The 15154-nt window shown below is 36.6% G+C and overlaps 1 protein-coding gene across 2 annotated transcripts in view; it reads left to right on the top strand.

Annotated features, from left to right (window-relative positions):
• The window catches only part of SRBD1 (S1 RNA binding domain 1), a 196621-nt gene that overhangs the window by 93201 nt on the left and 88266 nt on the right, over positions 1-15154 (top strand). For both annotated transcript variants that reach the window (XM_032592636.1, XM_030310525.1), the window contains exon 15: positions 9378-9469. In XM_032592636.1, coding sequence (XP_032448527.1) covers positions 9378-9469 — 92 coding nt within the window. The remainder of the gene's footprint in view (positions 1-9377; positions 9470-15154) is intronic.

Genomic DNA, 15154 nt, shown 5'->3' with positions numbered 1-15154 from the left:
AACTGTGAATTATACCACAGTAAAGCTGTAAAATGAAAAGTGTGGTCCTAGGCCTAGCAGTGCCAGCACCACCAGATAATTTGTTAGTAATGCAAATTCTTGGCCTCAGGGGAGCAGAAACTCTGGGGGTGGGGCCCAGGGAGCTAAGGTTTAATAGCCTGCAGCACATTCTGATGCAAGATCATGTTTGAGAACCTTTGTTCTAGAATCAAGGAAGGTCAAATGAGATGAGGATAGTTTGGAGTATGGTGTGTGTACATTCAGACTACCCTGTTCCTGTAACTGCAGGGAAGGTTTGAATTAAGACTGTTGTAGTAGAGCTAAAGAAAATTACAGGGCAGTGGGAATAAAAATAAACTGGCCTTTCATGTTCTTGCTATGTCCCCACGAGAAGCTTTATGATTGTGATGTTTGTGTACCACATATGTTAGTAAATTCCTGTGTACTTTTAGGCTTGCTGTTACTTAACAAACATAGCATAAACAGGTTCATTTGCCATAACGACAGTGGAAATTTAGATCCTTGAAGGGAATTATTTCTCCTAAATATTTACACAGTATAATATAGCAGAGCCAGAAATGTGCAGTGATCCCAAAAAAGTAAAGATCTGACTATAGATAAAGAAGTAAATGGAGCAGTCAGCTGAACTGAAATTCATTCTCTCCTTCCATCTGTTCAGTGTATCTTTAAAAACCATGATTAGAAACGTGGTTGATCTGGAGTAGTGGTCTTATTTATGCATGGCCTGTGTGTTCAGGTTTGATTTTTCTTTTTCTTTTTTTTCTCCCTGGCATTATCCGGGTGGCCAAAAGAAATTCTGACGGTAGAGGTTGCTCCAGAATTGGGCTTGGTAATCCAACTTGCAGGCTGCTAGCTGGTGAATGTGTAAGATGATGTTCCTAGATAGGGTCTCCCTTAACAGGGATTGGGGAGCAGCGGGGGCGGGGGGGGGGGGGGGTGATGGGTATGAAAATTGATCAATGTGTGTCATTAGTGAAATTCACTGAGATTGTCAATGGTAATATTTAGAAGAGTATTAGGGAATGTAACACAAACCATTGCTGTTACCAAAACTTTATTCTGTGGGTAGAAGGAACTGGGCTACAAGTTGTTGGCAAAGTAGGTCTGTGTCCTTTTAATTATTGTTATTATTTTACTTTTCATTGTCTCATTCCTTTGCTTCTCCCCTTTTTTGTTACTGTTCTTTCTTAAAACTTTTAATAATTAGTATTGCATTATTGAACACTTACTATTACTGACAAATATTAGAATAGTGTATCTTCTAAGTTGGTAATTCCGATTCTGGGTTCTTTGGGTTTTGTTTTGTTTTGTTTTTGTTTTTTTAGAGAGAGAGAGAGAGCTGGAGAGGGGCAGAGGGAAAGGGAGAGAGAGAATCTTAAGCAGGCTTCTCACCCAACATGGAGCCTGACATGGGGGCTCGATCTCACAACCATGAGATCATGACCTGAGCCTAAATCAGAGTCAGACACTTAACTGACTGAGCCACCCAAGCTGCCCCTGACTTCTGTTATTGGGTGGATAATAAAGGAATAAAATATTTTGCAGTAAGTTTCATTCTAAAAAGTCTGTCCTCTAGCAATCTGAAGTCATATTTACTAATGGATAAACTCCCATAGATAAACTAGAAAAGGTGAAAAGATGAGTTAATGAAGCAAACTTTTCCCTTTGTAAGAAAATTCGACACAGTTCTCTGTGCAACTCTCAAATTTATATCTGAATAGCATTATGTTTGAAAAAGAATAAACAAATGCAGATAATTGGTTTATTACATGAGTAAGCACAAATTGAGTCAATGAATGATTTTGGAGTTAAATGTAAGAATCAGAAGAAGCATACTTTTTGATGTATGGGGGTAGGGGACTCGGCAGATAGGTTGACATCATGTTCTTTAAATCAACACATTTCAAAATGTTGACCAAAGGACATTTTCAGTGTAAAATCAGGTCATTATTATTTTTGTGTCTTATCAGTAGTGAACGTGGAATGTTTCCAGTACTGCTGCAGACGACAGTTTCCTCTGCAGTTAATGCTCCTCTCTTTGGGCCGGATTTTCTTGTCTTGGAGCTAGGAGGCCCTGTCCTTTTGCTTAGTCTGACATCACGTAGGCTCCAGGCCTTATGGTTGCTCCTGTGGCAGCTTTTTCTTGAGCTCCCTTTGTGGTACCATGCAGTACTTGTGACAACTTCATGTTGATCTCAAGCGTAGATGGGGAAAAAGAAATAAAGAAGGGATTTTTAAAAGAGAAAGCAGAAGGTGAAGGGAAGGGAGAGAGAGAATAAAAGGGATGCTTACTGTGGAGAGTAGTGGAGATGATCACTTCTGCTGAAGCCATTCTTGGTCAGGAGTAGCTTCTACCTCACTTGAGGGACCCAGCCTACAAATGGGAGACTAGGGGCACCTGGGTGGCTTAGTCAGTTGGACGTCTGACTGTGGCTCAGGTCATAATCTCACATTCATAAGTTTGAGCCTGTGTCGGCTCTGAGCTGACAGCTCAGCCTGGAGCCTTCTTCAGATTCTGTATCTCCCTCTCTGTCCCCCTCCCCCACTGGTGCTCTGTCTTTGTCTCTCTCAAAAAATAAATAAACATTAAAAAAAAAACAAACCAAATGGGAGACAAGCTCTCCATCCTTTTTGTCTTTCAGTTTGTTGACAGTATAGCCTGTGTGTTTGTTGCTTTCCCCTACAATAGCATTTGAAGATACCAGTGATTTTTGGCATCTCTGGCATTGAATGTCCTACTGCCAGTAGTACCAGTGATTTCAACGTAATATTTTGACACAGTGGTCCACTGTAGAGACATAGCATCCTTGTGAACATAGACCTCTGATACTAAATAGCATCAAAACTAACCGTTGGTTTGTTTAGAGCCTGGAAGGATAGGTAGCTGGTGCTCTGAGGAAGCTCAAACTCCAAATTAAAGTTCTGCTCCATAGTTGCTAATTTGGGTCTTCCTTTTTTTTTTTTTCTCTGTGGCTGCAAAGTGTTCTTTTTATCTATGTATGGAGCACTGAAGGAAAGGTAGCCGAGGGAATTCTGTACTGTTGAAATCTTGCTGTGTGGGTAAGGTATGATAGGATGTCCATCTGGGAGTACGTACCCACCTTTGGTAGACATTTTAAGTTCTCCCGGGATTATGATGGGTCCTCTGTGTGATTACTGTACCTTTGCCAGGCTTATTCTCTTTGGAAAATGCTCAGATTTTGAAAGAAGGCTTGGAATTATGCTTTTTTCTTTTCTTTCTCTCTTTTTTAAAACTAGCAATTGAATTGTTTCTAATGAGTCATCCACCAGATGGTGCTAGTGTTACATATCTGAAGGTGAACTTCTTTGGCGCTATTGAAATCTTGAGCTTGTGTGTTTTCTTTTTCTCTTTCACCATATTGTTTTTAGTGGTTTTTTGTTTTTTTTTTTTTTCCACGCACCCTGCTTTCCTGGCACACTACCGTGTCACCTTGCTTCTGGTACGCTGTGGGTAGTGAACTGATTGTTCCTTGGTGATCATGAAGGATAACTTGGGAAGTGGATTCAGAGGCCAAGGACTGAGTAAAACTTAAGGATATATGAAATATGTAATTTCTTGTAAAATTTTTCATCATACATTTGTTTCTTATCTAGCCTGTGTGTATAAATTGAGAACTTGTTCTTTCTGCTCCAGCTTTCTTTTGTTATGGCAATGTCATAAAACTTATTGTTTGAGATCTAGAAGCCATGTGTGGAAGTTATTTGTAACAAATGATATGTTTACCCATATTAAATTCAAAATAACTTTAATAACTGTACAAGAAAGTTTGGTAGAATAAAAGAGAATGTTGGGTGCTATGTGATACCATCTTTTGTGGCAATTAGCAATTGTTATTTTAAACTTAAATTTTAAACTTTTTCTGTTTACAAATATTACATGGCTATTGAAGAAAAATTTAAAAAAAACAAGAATGCAATTAAAGGAGTAACTCATTTAAGCACTTTTAACATCACATAAATCTTTTTTTCTTTTTATGTAAAAATTTAGGTAAATTTTAAAATATTAGATTGGTCTTATCATAGTCCTTTTTTTTTTTTTTTTTTAAGTTTATGTGTTTATTTTGAGAGAGAGAGAGCATGAGCAGGGAAGGGGCAAAGAGAGAGGTAGAGAGAATCCCAACTAGGCAGAGCCTGTCGCAGGGTCTCAACCTCACAAACTGCCAGATCATGATCTGAGCCAAAATCGAGTCAGAAGCTCAATTGACTGAGCCACCCAAATACCCCTCATGTTTTAGTCTTATAACCATTTTTTTTTCACTTAGTTTTTGGCAACTAATTTTTAGTGACAGTGTAGCTTTTTATTTAATGAACCCTCTAATGATAGGGGTTTTGGTTTTCAGTTTCTTTCCATTAAAGCTATGCTCTGACAAATAGCACTTGTTCATTTTTTGTGTATTTTTAAATATCTTTTGTATAAATTCTTAAAAATATAATAGCTGATTCAGAAAGGATGCATGTTTTTTTAACTTCTGATTTATATTTTCAGGATACCATCCAGAAGAGTTCTACAGCTTAAACCTCTTTAACAGTTTATGATTTTGCTTGTTTCCTTACTTCCTTATCACCACCAGGTTACCCTAGTTTTTAAAGTGACTAGACATTGCTCATTTGAAACTCCCTGAAATGACAGTTCATCACTAAATATAGGAACTTAAAATTGCTTTGATATTGTCCTAGAAATAAAGTTTGTGCTTTAACCATTAAATCCTAGAGCCCCTTGTGTTCACGGGGTTTTGGTTTGGGCCTTGTTTCCTATCCCTAAAGGACAACAGCCATCCTTTCATACTTTAGAACAGGTTATCTTGTGTGCAGAGCACAGAATCCAGGTCTGTGTTGCCTAACTTTTTTAGTACTATGTATTTCTTGTTGCGGAGCTTAGCTCAAAGCATTTACTCTCTCTCCATATGAATGTTTCTCAGTCTGAAAATTTGGAAGAAGAGTTTTTAGATCAGTTATTTTTAAAAACTGTAGTGAAATAAGCTGTGCATTTAACCTAGTAGTTAGTGTGTATTATTATTTTTTTTTTGGTGGGCAGAAGGAAGATATGAAAGCTGTTAGCTAACAGTAAGATTTGAGGAATTCCAATGTACTTTTGAAAAGAATTAAAAACACATCAGTTTTTGTTAATTTAAACAATATATCCTGGCTGATTTTGATATCTTCCTAAATAACTGCATTTTCATTTAAGTAGATTACCTTTGAATTAAATTCTCCTGTTAACGTGAGGAGGCATGTGATTTAAAATAAGAGAAAACAAAGCTATTTTCATATTTGGGAAATGGGGAGAAGAGAGGAGACATCATGTAACCTTGTAAATGAATGTGAAAACTATTAGCCTAATAACTTAAAAAAACAAATGGCTAGTTCCCCTGTCTCATGAAAGGAATCCCCACCCTCCATCTCAATTTCGTAAAAGAAAATTGCCATTTTCTTATTGTCAGAATGAATAGTCACTCTAAGAAAACTACTTGAGAACTGGGTTTTAAAAGATTCATCAACATACAATCTCTTTTGGCAGAAGATACTTACAAATTCTGTAGTTTAAGCCTAGCTTTAAAAAAAATAAAATTATATTGATAAATGGTCAGATTTATGTAATATTGAATTTTACTTGAGATAACAAAATTTAGCGTTTTTAACTTAAAGAGTTTTTATTAAAATTTTAAAAAATGAATTTAAGAGTAAATGCATCTGTGTTGTGGGCATTTCAGTTTTTAGTTTTGAGTGTATGGTTTATATATTTTTAAATAAAAGAGACCCTAAAATCATGCTGAGTTTGATTAAGTGTTTTTAAAAATACCTATTTAATTACAGAGCATTATTACAGTAACATATATATCTGGTAAAATGTGAGTCCAGTGTGGTAGCTCCTGAAATGTACTTTCCTATTTTTAACACTTGAGATATTTGCCATATATATATATATATATATTTAGGTATTTACATGTACCAGCAATTTCATTGAAGGAACTTCAGAGCACTGTAATAATATTGAACCCTTAGTTCATTTACAATTCTCTCATTTAAATTCCCCCCAAATAATAAGTTCTGCTCAAAGTCTTGTCTGCTTTATGGCAAAATAAAGAAAGTAATCAAATTGCTAAGATTATGAGTCCAGTTTCTTTACACCTGAGAGAAATTTGTTTTATGGAATATAATATTTATTAAATCAGGAGCTGTCTGAATTTTATGTAAAGTTCCTTTTTGCTTTTTTCAAAATATATTAGAGATAATTGGAGTACTTTTCCAATAATTTATTGGGAAACTTGCAATACACAGAAAGTGGCTTATAAAATCTAGCATGCTCTCTGAATGTCTATCCTTGAAATCCAAATAGGAGTGAACAGAATGGGGGTGGGGTCATTATAACTTTTGTTCTTCTCAGCTTCTCCTGGAAAAAATCATCACCACTCCCAGCTTGATTTGTTTCATTTAATTCTTGCCACATACACTTCTTAGGTCCTTCAGTGTTTTATATTGAAGAAGTCAGTGTTGAGGTTTTTCTGTTCATTTAGATTATTGGAGCATTCTGATCTGTGCTTAGTACTGAACTGTTTATTGGACCCATGCTATGTAATAACTAAAGCATATGAAATTTACTACATTTTGTATTGATTTAATATTAATGTTAATCTAAAATCTTTTGGTGCAGTGTGTCACATCTGTTTTGTATTCCTCTGTTTAAAAGAAGTGGCAGTGTGGTATTTGGAGGAATATTTATTATCTGAGTGTTTTTCTTTGCAACAGTTTCCCTCAGTCTACTGAGAATTATACCTTCCAAGAGACAGTGAATCACCCAGAAAATTCTCAGGTACCAAGTTGCTAAAGGCCACAGTTAATTGGAATTTGTAATTACCACTTCAGTCTCCTTTACTTAATAGTGGTAATTTTGGAGCCTTCTTGAAATGATAGAAAATAAATTTGTGGTGAAATTTTAAAAAATATTCTTTTCCCTTAATAATAGGTCCAGCCTGCACTTCATAGATGCTCTAGGTTTTTTTAGGAAAAACAAAACAAAACAAAACTTTGTTAGACTGTTGATTTGTGTTTGAAACCAGATTTTCCATGACTAGTGACTGAATATTCTTATACTGTGATGGTGCTTCCTAACCTCTTTTGGGGTTGTGGATTTCTTTAAGTAATCAGTGAAAACTATAATCCCTTTTCCTAGAAAAAATGGATAAACACAAATATTTTGTATACAGTTTTTATTAATCCTGTTTTTCCTTGCCTAGAAGACCAAGGGCCCCAGGTAAGGAAGTACCACTATGATGGAACTGAAAAATCCCTTCTAGTATGTTGGTTTTAACATCCTATTATGCCACACTAAGAGTTTTCTTCACTTCAAGCTTTATTTGACATTACATTTTCTCCTTGACCATTACATAGTAGAAGATAAGCAGAATCTAACTCTTATATGGAAGAAAAAGCACAATTACCTTTTCATTTTAAAGTCCATCTCTGAAATCATAGACCATATTTGACCTTCTCCATGCTTCAGGTTCTGTTAGACACAGAAAACAAAACCCATTTTACCTTTTGATTGGAAGTGAAGGCATTGAAAGAGAGAAATGTGCTCCTATGGATCCATTATTTAAGAAAATGGTTCTTCTTTAAAAAGATATTATTACATGTATTGTTTAGTACAAAAATATGGGTTTTCATTTTAATGAGGGGTTGTAAAGCTATTCAGAAGTTATTTGTGCTTCTTTCTGCTGGTTAAGAGCTCATTCTTGGGTTTCAAGCAGATTAGGGTTCAAATCCACCTCAGTAGTTTACCTTCCAAATGACCTTGAGCATATTACTTATCTGTTAAAGCAAATTTTGTAATACACACTCATTTACCTCCTTTTGTATCCTGAGGGTAGTATTGATGAGGAACAGGATAAACAGCCTTGCTTTTCAATCGCAGTGTGTTCATTTTTCCTATTATGAAATTTAGGACAATAGACTTGGTTGCAAAAAAATATAAATCTTCATATTCCCCAAAATAATCTTCTCAAATTTTGGTGGTTTTTAATTGTTGTCAAAGTTCGGTCAGGAGTTCTTGAAACACAAGGGGTAGCAAACTAACTTTTTCACACTTTTCTTTATCAGTATTCAGCTCTTAAAAGGGGGCAATATGTTAAAAGGTATCCACTAAACTTGTCTCATAATTGAAGTAAATATTGAGGAACAGAGAAGGGAAGAAGTTTCTAATAGTGGATTAAAAATTAAGTGCTAATATATTTCTGCTTTTGAGTCTTAATGCCTAGATGGCATGGCAGAGAGGTATAGGTCTTGTAAATTCTAAGGGTAGATGATGTTTCTTTGCGTGTTTTGTCATAATAAAATGCCTCTAATTTTAAAAATGTTGAATGAACTGTAGTGATGTCAACCACCATAAACAGGTCAGCTGCAGAAGAGTGGAGTATTTGGAGGCAAAGAAGAAAGGAAGAGGATGATGTATGGGATGCTTTGATTAAATAGATGCTGAAATGAAATGGTTTGACCAACTGCCTGAGGTCAAAGGCTTCAAGTGTACTGAAGGATGATTTTAGATTCTCCTGAAAAGAAGTGGAATAATATCCCATCTGATCCCCTTCCTGTTCACATTGTGGTTGTTCATTATAATTGAGTAATAATAATGGAAGTGTCTATGGCAGTGGTTTTTGTATATATCCACGTATGTACATATCCACACACATGTGTATGTGCTTTCCATGATGCTTTAGAATGGTTAACTCAGTTGGGAGTCATTAAGTGTCAGTCAACAGCGGATTATAAAGAGAATTTCAGTGTATTCTGGAAATTTGAAGTTGGCATCAGAGGAGAGTATCCATTGTGTTTTTCTATAATCTATTTGATTACTATGGACAGGAAACAACTGAATGAATTCATTATGTATTTAAACCTGTGTATTTCTGGGGCACCTGGGTGACTCAGTTAAGCATCTAACTCTTGCTTTTTGACTCAGCTCACCATCTCATGGTTTGTGGATTCGAGCCCTGCATTGGGCTCTGCGCTGACAGCTTGGCACCTGCTTTGGATTCTCTCTTCCCCTTCTCTCTGCCTTTTCCCTGCTCGCTCACTCTCTCTCTGTCTGTCTGTCTCTCTCTCTCTCAAAAAATAAATAAACCTAAAAAGTAATAAACCTCTATTTCCTCTGTGCAGAACACAAACATTACTTGATCACTTTATGTTTATGAAAAATTAAATGCTATAGGTACCACTGAAATAAAAAGAGAACAGGTGTTTTGTTTTTTTTTTCTTATAATACCCAGTCTTATTCATTTATTTTCTTTGACCAGGCAGAAAGTTTGGAAAATTATATTCCCCCTTTTGTTTCTTCTCAGTATCGTCAGTGAAGCAGGGGCATCAATCTACAGTGTCAGCCCTGAAGCTAACAAAGAGATGCCGGGGCTGGACCCTAATTTGAGAAGTGCAGGTAAGAAACTACGAATCATCACAAAAGCATGTGATTGTGATACTTTGGACTTATGTTTTAAGCAAGCAAAATATTTATCCAAAACATTTAGAAGATATATACGTAAGAATTGGCATGTTAGGAAGAAAGTGGTTGATTAGGATAATTAGAATTATGGACCAGAAGAGGAAGAATACTAGAAATTAGCCCAAAATGCCTTTAGTAAAATTAAATGCTTGAAAGTTAATAATAAAATTAATAAGATACTCTAAGATCTCATATTATTACTATAAAATATTATTTATTATAGCTTTTTATTGGCAAAATTAATATATTAACCTAAATATATTTATATTGCAAATTAAACACGCATAGTTTATTGCTAAATATTTGTCAGATGACCAGTTTCTCTTGTCTTGCTAATGCGGTTTCATTTAATGTTTAAAACAGCCTGCTTTGAGTTTAGTCACATTAAGTTGCTTTGGTTTCTGTTTTGTGGAATAGTTAAAATCTTGTGTGTGAAGAAATTAAGATAGTTTGATATGTCCTGTGAAAATAATTTGTATTATAAGGAAAATGTTAACTCTGGTCAGAACATTTTTCTGTGTAATAGCTGGAAATTTAGACTTTGTTAGAAAGGGACTTTTGAAAAAAATTTTAACTTAAAATTTCATTGGCTCTTCTTCAAGTTTCATTGGCTATTCTTGAAATATGTACCTGGAGATACATATTTGAAATTTTTTGCATTAATCTGAGGCTAAAAGCCTACTTACATCCAAAAGAGCTTGTAGTTTCCCTTTGATTGTTTGCTCCATGATACAGTCTAACATGGTCATCTTCTCAAACTCAGATCCCAGCTCAAAATTTTGATCCTTCTGTGAAACTTTTCCCTGTCACAGCAGTTCAGTGTGGGCTTTGTCTCCTTGCCATGTGCTCGGTCGGAGGAGGAGATATAATAATCATATTGGGAACTGCTAATAATTGCCTTAGTCTCATAGTTGCCCTTTTAGACATTGATTATTCCCACTTTACAGATGAGGAAACCAAGGCTTAAAGAGGCCACATAACGAATAAGTGTATATATATGTACTTCTATAATAAAAGGATACTTTTTTCTTTCTTAAATAATAAAATTCAAAACCTTCCAAGTTGGTGGCACTGAAAGATAATCTTCTAACAGAATGTTTGAGAGAAATATCGTCTGGGGGGTGGCAGTCTCTCAGACCTACCACTGCTATGGAGGCTGCTGTTTCCTCTTCACCACTGGCCTGCATGGGTGTGTAATTGTCACAGTGTTGTGGGTGAGACAGGATTACAACATCCCAACAAGACTCTCTGAAAATAGGAGATAATAAAAAGAGGAATCATTATATGGTCCTACTTACTCAGATTCCAAAGGCTGGCTGTGTCTTCAGTGTGTGATTCACCGCAGGTATGCCTTCCTTCTGTGATTCAGCTTGCTCTCGTATGGCAGTGACTATGTTTGATCCATATCAACTGAAAAAATCTACCTAGACATATTGAGTCTTCCAGGAGTGGTCCTGAAGGCAAATACTGAAAGAAGCTCGGAGTCTCCATTCTTGGTTTTCTAGGGCCGCCACCTTTTCAATTCATGATTTCTGACCAGAGGTCCTTCTCTTTCCTAGTGACTGATGCCAGGGATGACTTTATACTTCATTTGAGACCTGTGCTACCTATGGGTGTGGGTTTTACTTTTTAACCGTCTGTAAGTTTACTCTGTCTGAACGTAACAGAACCTTAACATTCATACAGTGTTAAACATAACGTAAGATGACCTTCCGATCACTACATCTTCTGACCTGTTTGTCAGCTTATTGAAAGCAGAGGTTATCCTTATATGTGCTTATAGTCTCCCATAATAAGTTCATCATACATGAGAGGAATTTCAATTGGATAGATAGAATAGTAGGTAGGTGATATTAAAATGTTCATTATAGATTTCTGACTTAAACAAGAAGATTGAGTATACCTGTTATTCCTTTACTCCTTTCTGAACTCCCACCAAAATGACAGTAACATGACAGAAAGAAGGCAGAAACTCAGGACAAGGAGGATGGAGAGGAAAGAACAGCAACAATCATTTTGAAGCTAGAAAGCAGATGACTGAATAAGAAGTAAGGTAGCCAACTTGAGAGAGTTGAATACTAAGAGAGCATGTAGAAAACAGAGAACTAACCTGAAGTGGTCATGGAACCCTTATAGGTTCAGGAAATTCACCAGGTTACCTTTAGAAGTATCTTGTCAGGGCAGTGGGTGGGTCTAAAGTAAGAGGATTGGTTGAAAGTTTTGTTTAAAGGGCAATTAGACCAAGTTAAACCCAGCAATTCCACTCCTAGGTGTATACTCAAAGTTGAAAACAAGGACTCAAACAAAATACTTGTACACTGTGCTTATAGCAGCACTATTCACAATAGCCCAAAGCTGGGAACAACCCAAAGTCCATCTGTGGCTGAATGGATAAACAAAATGTGGTATATCCATACAATGGGATATTATTTTTAGCCATAGAAAAGAAGTACTGACATGTGCCACAACATGGATGAATCTTGGGAACATGCTGAGTAGAAGAAGCCAACACGAAACGCCACATATTGTATGGTTACATTTATATGAAATGTACAAAATAGGCTGAGCTATAAAAGCAGAAAGCTGATTGGTTGTCATCGGGCACTGAGAAGAGGAGAAAATGAAGAGGTACTGCTTAATGGGTACAGGGTTTTCTTTGGAGGGCGTTGAAACTGTTTTGGAACTTGATAGAGATGGTGGTTTGTACAACAGTGTAAGTATAATAAATGCCACTGAATTGTACTCATTGGTTAATTTTATGTTACGTAATTTCACTTCAATTAAAAAAAAAGACCTTCCATTCCACACAGTTAAGTGATTGTTCTTTCACCTTTGCAGAAGACGGGAGATTTGTTTCTCTGGAGAGGGCTAAACAGAAAGTCTGTATACTGGAGGACACAGGTTATACATGAGAGTTGGGATACCTACTGAAGAAGGGATTAAATAATTACTTACATGCTGATGTAGAGATCTTGGAGAGCACTAAGTCCTCCATTTAGGAGATAGGGGAATTCTGACACCTAGACAAGAAAAAATACCTAAAGAACTGAGATCAGAGGCACAAACAGAAATGGGCCAAATCACCATATAATGAAGCCCACAGCTGATAAACTTCACATTTAGGCAACGCACTTAGAGGCAGCTTTTTGGTACCCTCTTCCTGATGGACAGTCAAGGGTCACCTGTCATTTAAGGAAACTTACACTGTTAAAGATAGATGGTGGTGGGGGTGGGGAGGGGACAGTACAGAAGCCACTTGGGTGAAATAAAGACTTTAGAAAAAGAAGAAAAACTTTTACATCCTTAGAGAAATGAAAGATTTCATTCATTTAAATAAACTTTACATAAAATAAAATTCACCCTTTTTAGGTGAATTTTTGAATTTGTCTATGCATTTTGAAAAGCTTAAACTAGTCGGGTAACCACAACCACTGACACCACAATCAAGATAAAGAATATTTTTATCAGGTCAACAGATTTGTCAGCTTCTTGTTCAGAAATGTAGTTATTAATTAGGGGATCAAGATCATTAATAAGCTTTATAATGAAAAAATTCTTATTTGGAGTTGTTGAATGAAAAAAGACAGCACTGGGAAATTTTACTTACCTTCCTCTGTTGCTGTCTGATGGCAAGAGGAAATTTAAAATGAGGTGAGTGTTGGACTTTAGAAATAAAAATTTCCACTTTGATATTCTTAGATAACAGAATATGCCATATTTTTAGATAACAGAATAAGGCAAATTTTTATTGGATACTCAACCAACCAAGCCACCCAGGCACCCCCAGAATAAGGCAGATTTAGGAGAATACAGTTATTACAGTCTTTTAAGCAGGAAGTTTATTTGCTTTAGAAGCTTTAAGAGTCTAGATATTTCATAGAACTGAAGACCAAAACCCATACCTTTTTATGCTTCAGATAGAAGGCATATTATGAAGGAGAGGGAAACAGTGCTTTCAAGGGTGCTACATACAGTGGTGCAGGTTGTACACTGTACATCCTGCCTAACCACATGCCGAAGCTCTGGTTGCTTACCTTTAGCACTCAGTCTGTGCTCCCTGCCCCTCTTTTTGGTGTAACTAACAGAATTTTTCCCTCTAATGCTTAATTTTGTCTCAGTAGCAGTTGAGTTGTCTCCCTTTACACATCAACTTACATTTTTCCCATTTAACAAGTTACCATATATTAAAGACTAAATTCCTACGTATCCTTTTTGTCATCTTTTCATTGGTCTGTCTAATGTGCCACAATGCAAGAAGCTCTCAATTACTGTGGCTTATGATGTGATTTGCTTTAATCTTCTTTTAATGGCACTTTTCTTTTTTTAATGTTTTTTTTTAATTTATTTTTGAGAGAGAGCGCATGCGCGCGCGTGCGCGCGCGCGCGCGCACACACACACACACACCAGACGCGCGCGCGGGAGGGGCAGAGAGAGAGAGAGAGAGAGAGAGAGAGAGAGAGAGAGACACACACACACACACACACACACACACACACACACACAGAATTGGAAGCAGGCTCCAGGCTCCGAGCTGTCAGCACAGAGACTGATGCACGGCTTGAACTCAGAACTACGAGATCATGACCTGAGCTGAAGTCGGATGCTTAACCAACCGAGCCACCAAGATGCCCCTTAATGGTGCTTTTCTTATGCATTTCTTTTTTTCCATATAAATTTTAGAGCCATTTAATTAATATTTTTAAATCTCTAGAATATAAAGTGAACTTTCTGTTAAATTGGCACTTTTATCTACATTCTGTACACTTAAAAAAATTTTTTTTAACATTTATTTATTATTGAGAGACATTTATTTATTTATTTATTATTGAGCGTGAGCAGGGGAGGGGCAGAGAGAGGGGGAGACACAGAAGCAGGCTCCAGGCTCTGAGCTGTCAGACACAGAGCCCGATGTGGGGCTCAAACTCACAAACCGTGAGTCAAAGTTGGATGTTTAACCGACTGAGTCATCCAGGGGCCCCTGTACACTTTATTTTTATTACTCGCAGGCGATATACAACACAGTAAATGGATTGTCCTCTGTGGTATTTTCTTATTGGTTGTTGATGGCATATGGTACTGCTTAGTTATTGTCTGGGTGTCTTTTAAAACCAGCCAGTTGAAATGTTGCTAGTTTCGATATTTTTTCAGTTGACTTGCTTGGGTTTTAAAGGTAGTCAGTCACCATCTGCAAATCGTCGTCATCATCATCATCTAGTTTCTATCTCTTCAGTAATTATACCTTCCTTTTCTTGTTCAGTTGCGTTGACTAGAATTTCCTGAACAATGGTGAATAGTAACAGTGATATAGAGATATATTGACATCATGTGGGCAAAATAGTATTTGGCATATGTTTGAATATACTACATTTAAAAAAATATAGGGGTGCCTGGGTGGCTCAGTTGATTAAGCATCTGACTTGATTTCAGCTCAGGTCATGATCCCATGATTCATGAGTTCAAGCCCCACGTCGGGCTCTGCTCTGGCAGGGCAAAGCCTGCTTAGGATTCTCTCTCTCTCTCCCTCTCTCTCTTTTCCTCCCCCACTTGTGCTTTCTCCCTCTCTCTCAAAATAAATAAATAAACCTAAAAAAAATAAAAATACATAACCACTTCATTGA

The sequence above is a fragment of the Lynx canadensis genome, chromosome A3, assembly GCF_007474595.2.
Source record: "Lynx canadensis isolate LIC74 chromosome A3, mLynCan4.pri.v2, whole genome shotgun sequence".
Lineage (NCBI taxonomy): Eukaryota > Metazoa > Chordata > Mammalia > Carnivora > Felidae > Lynx > Lynx canadensis.
This window is presented reverse-complemented; position numbering and strand designations above follow the sequence as displayed.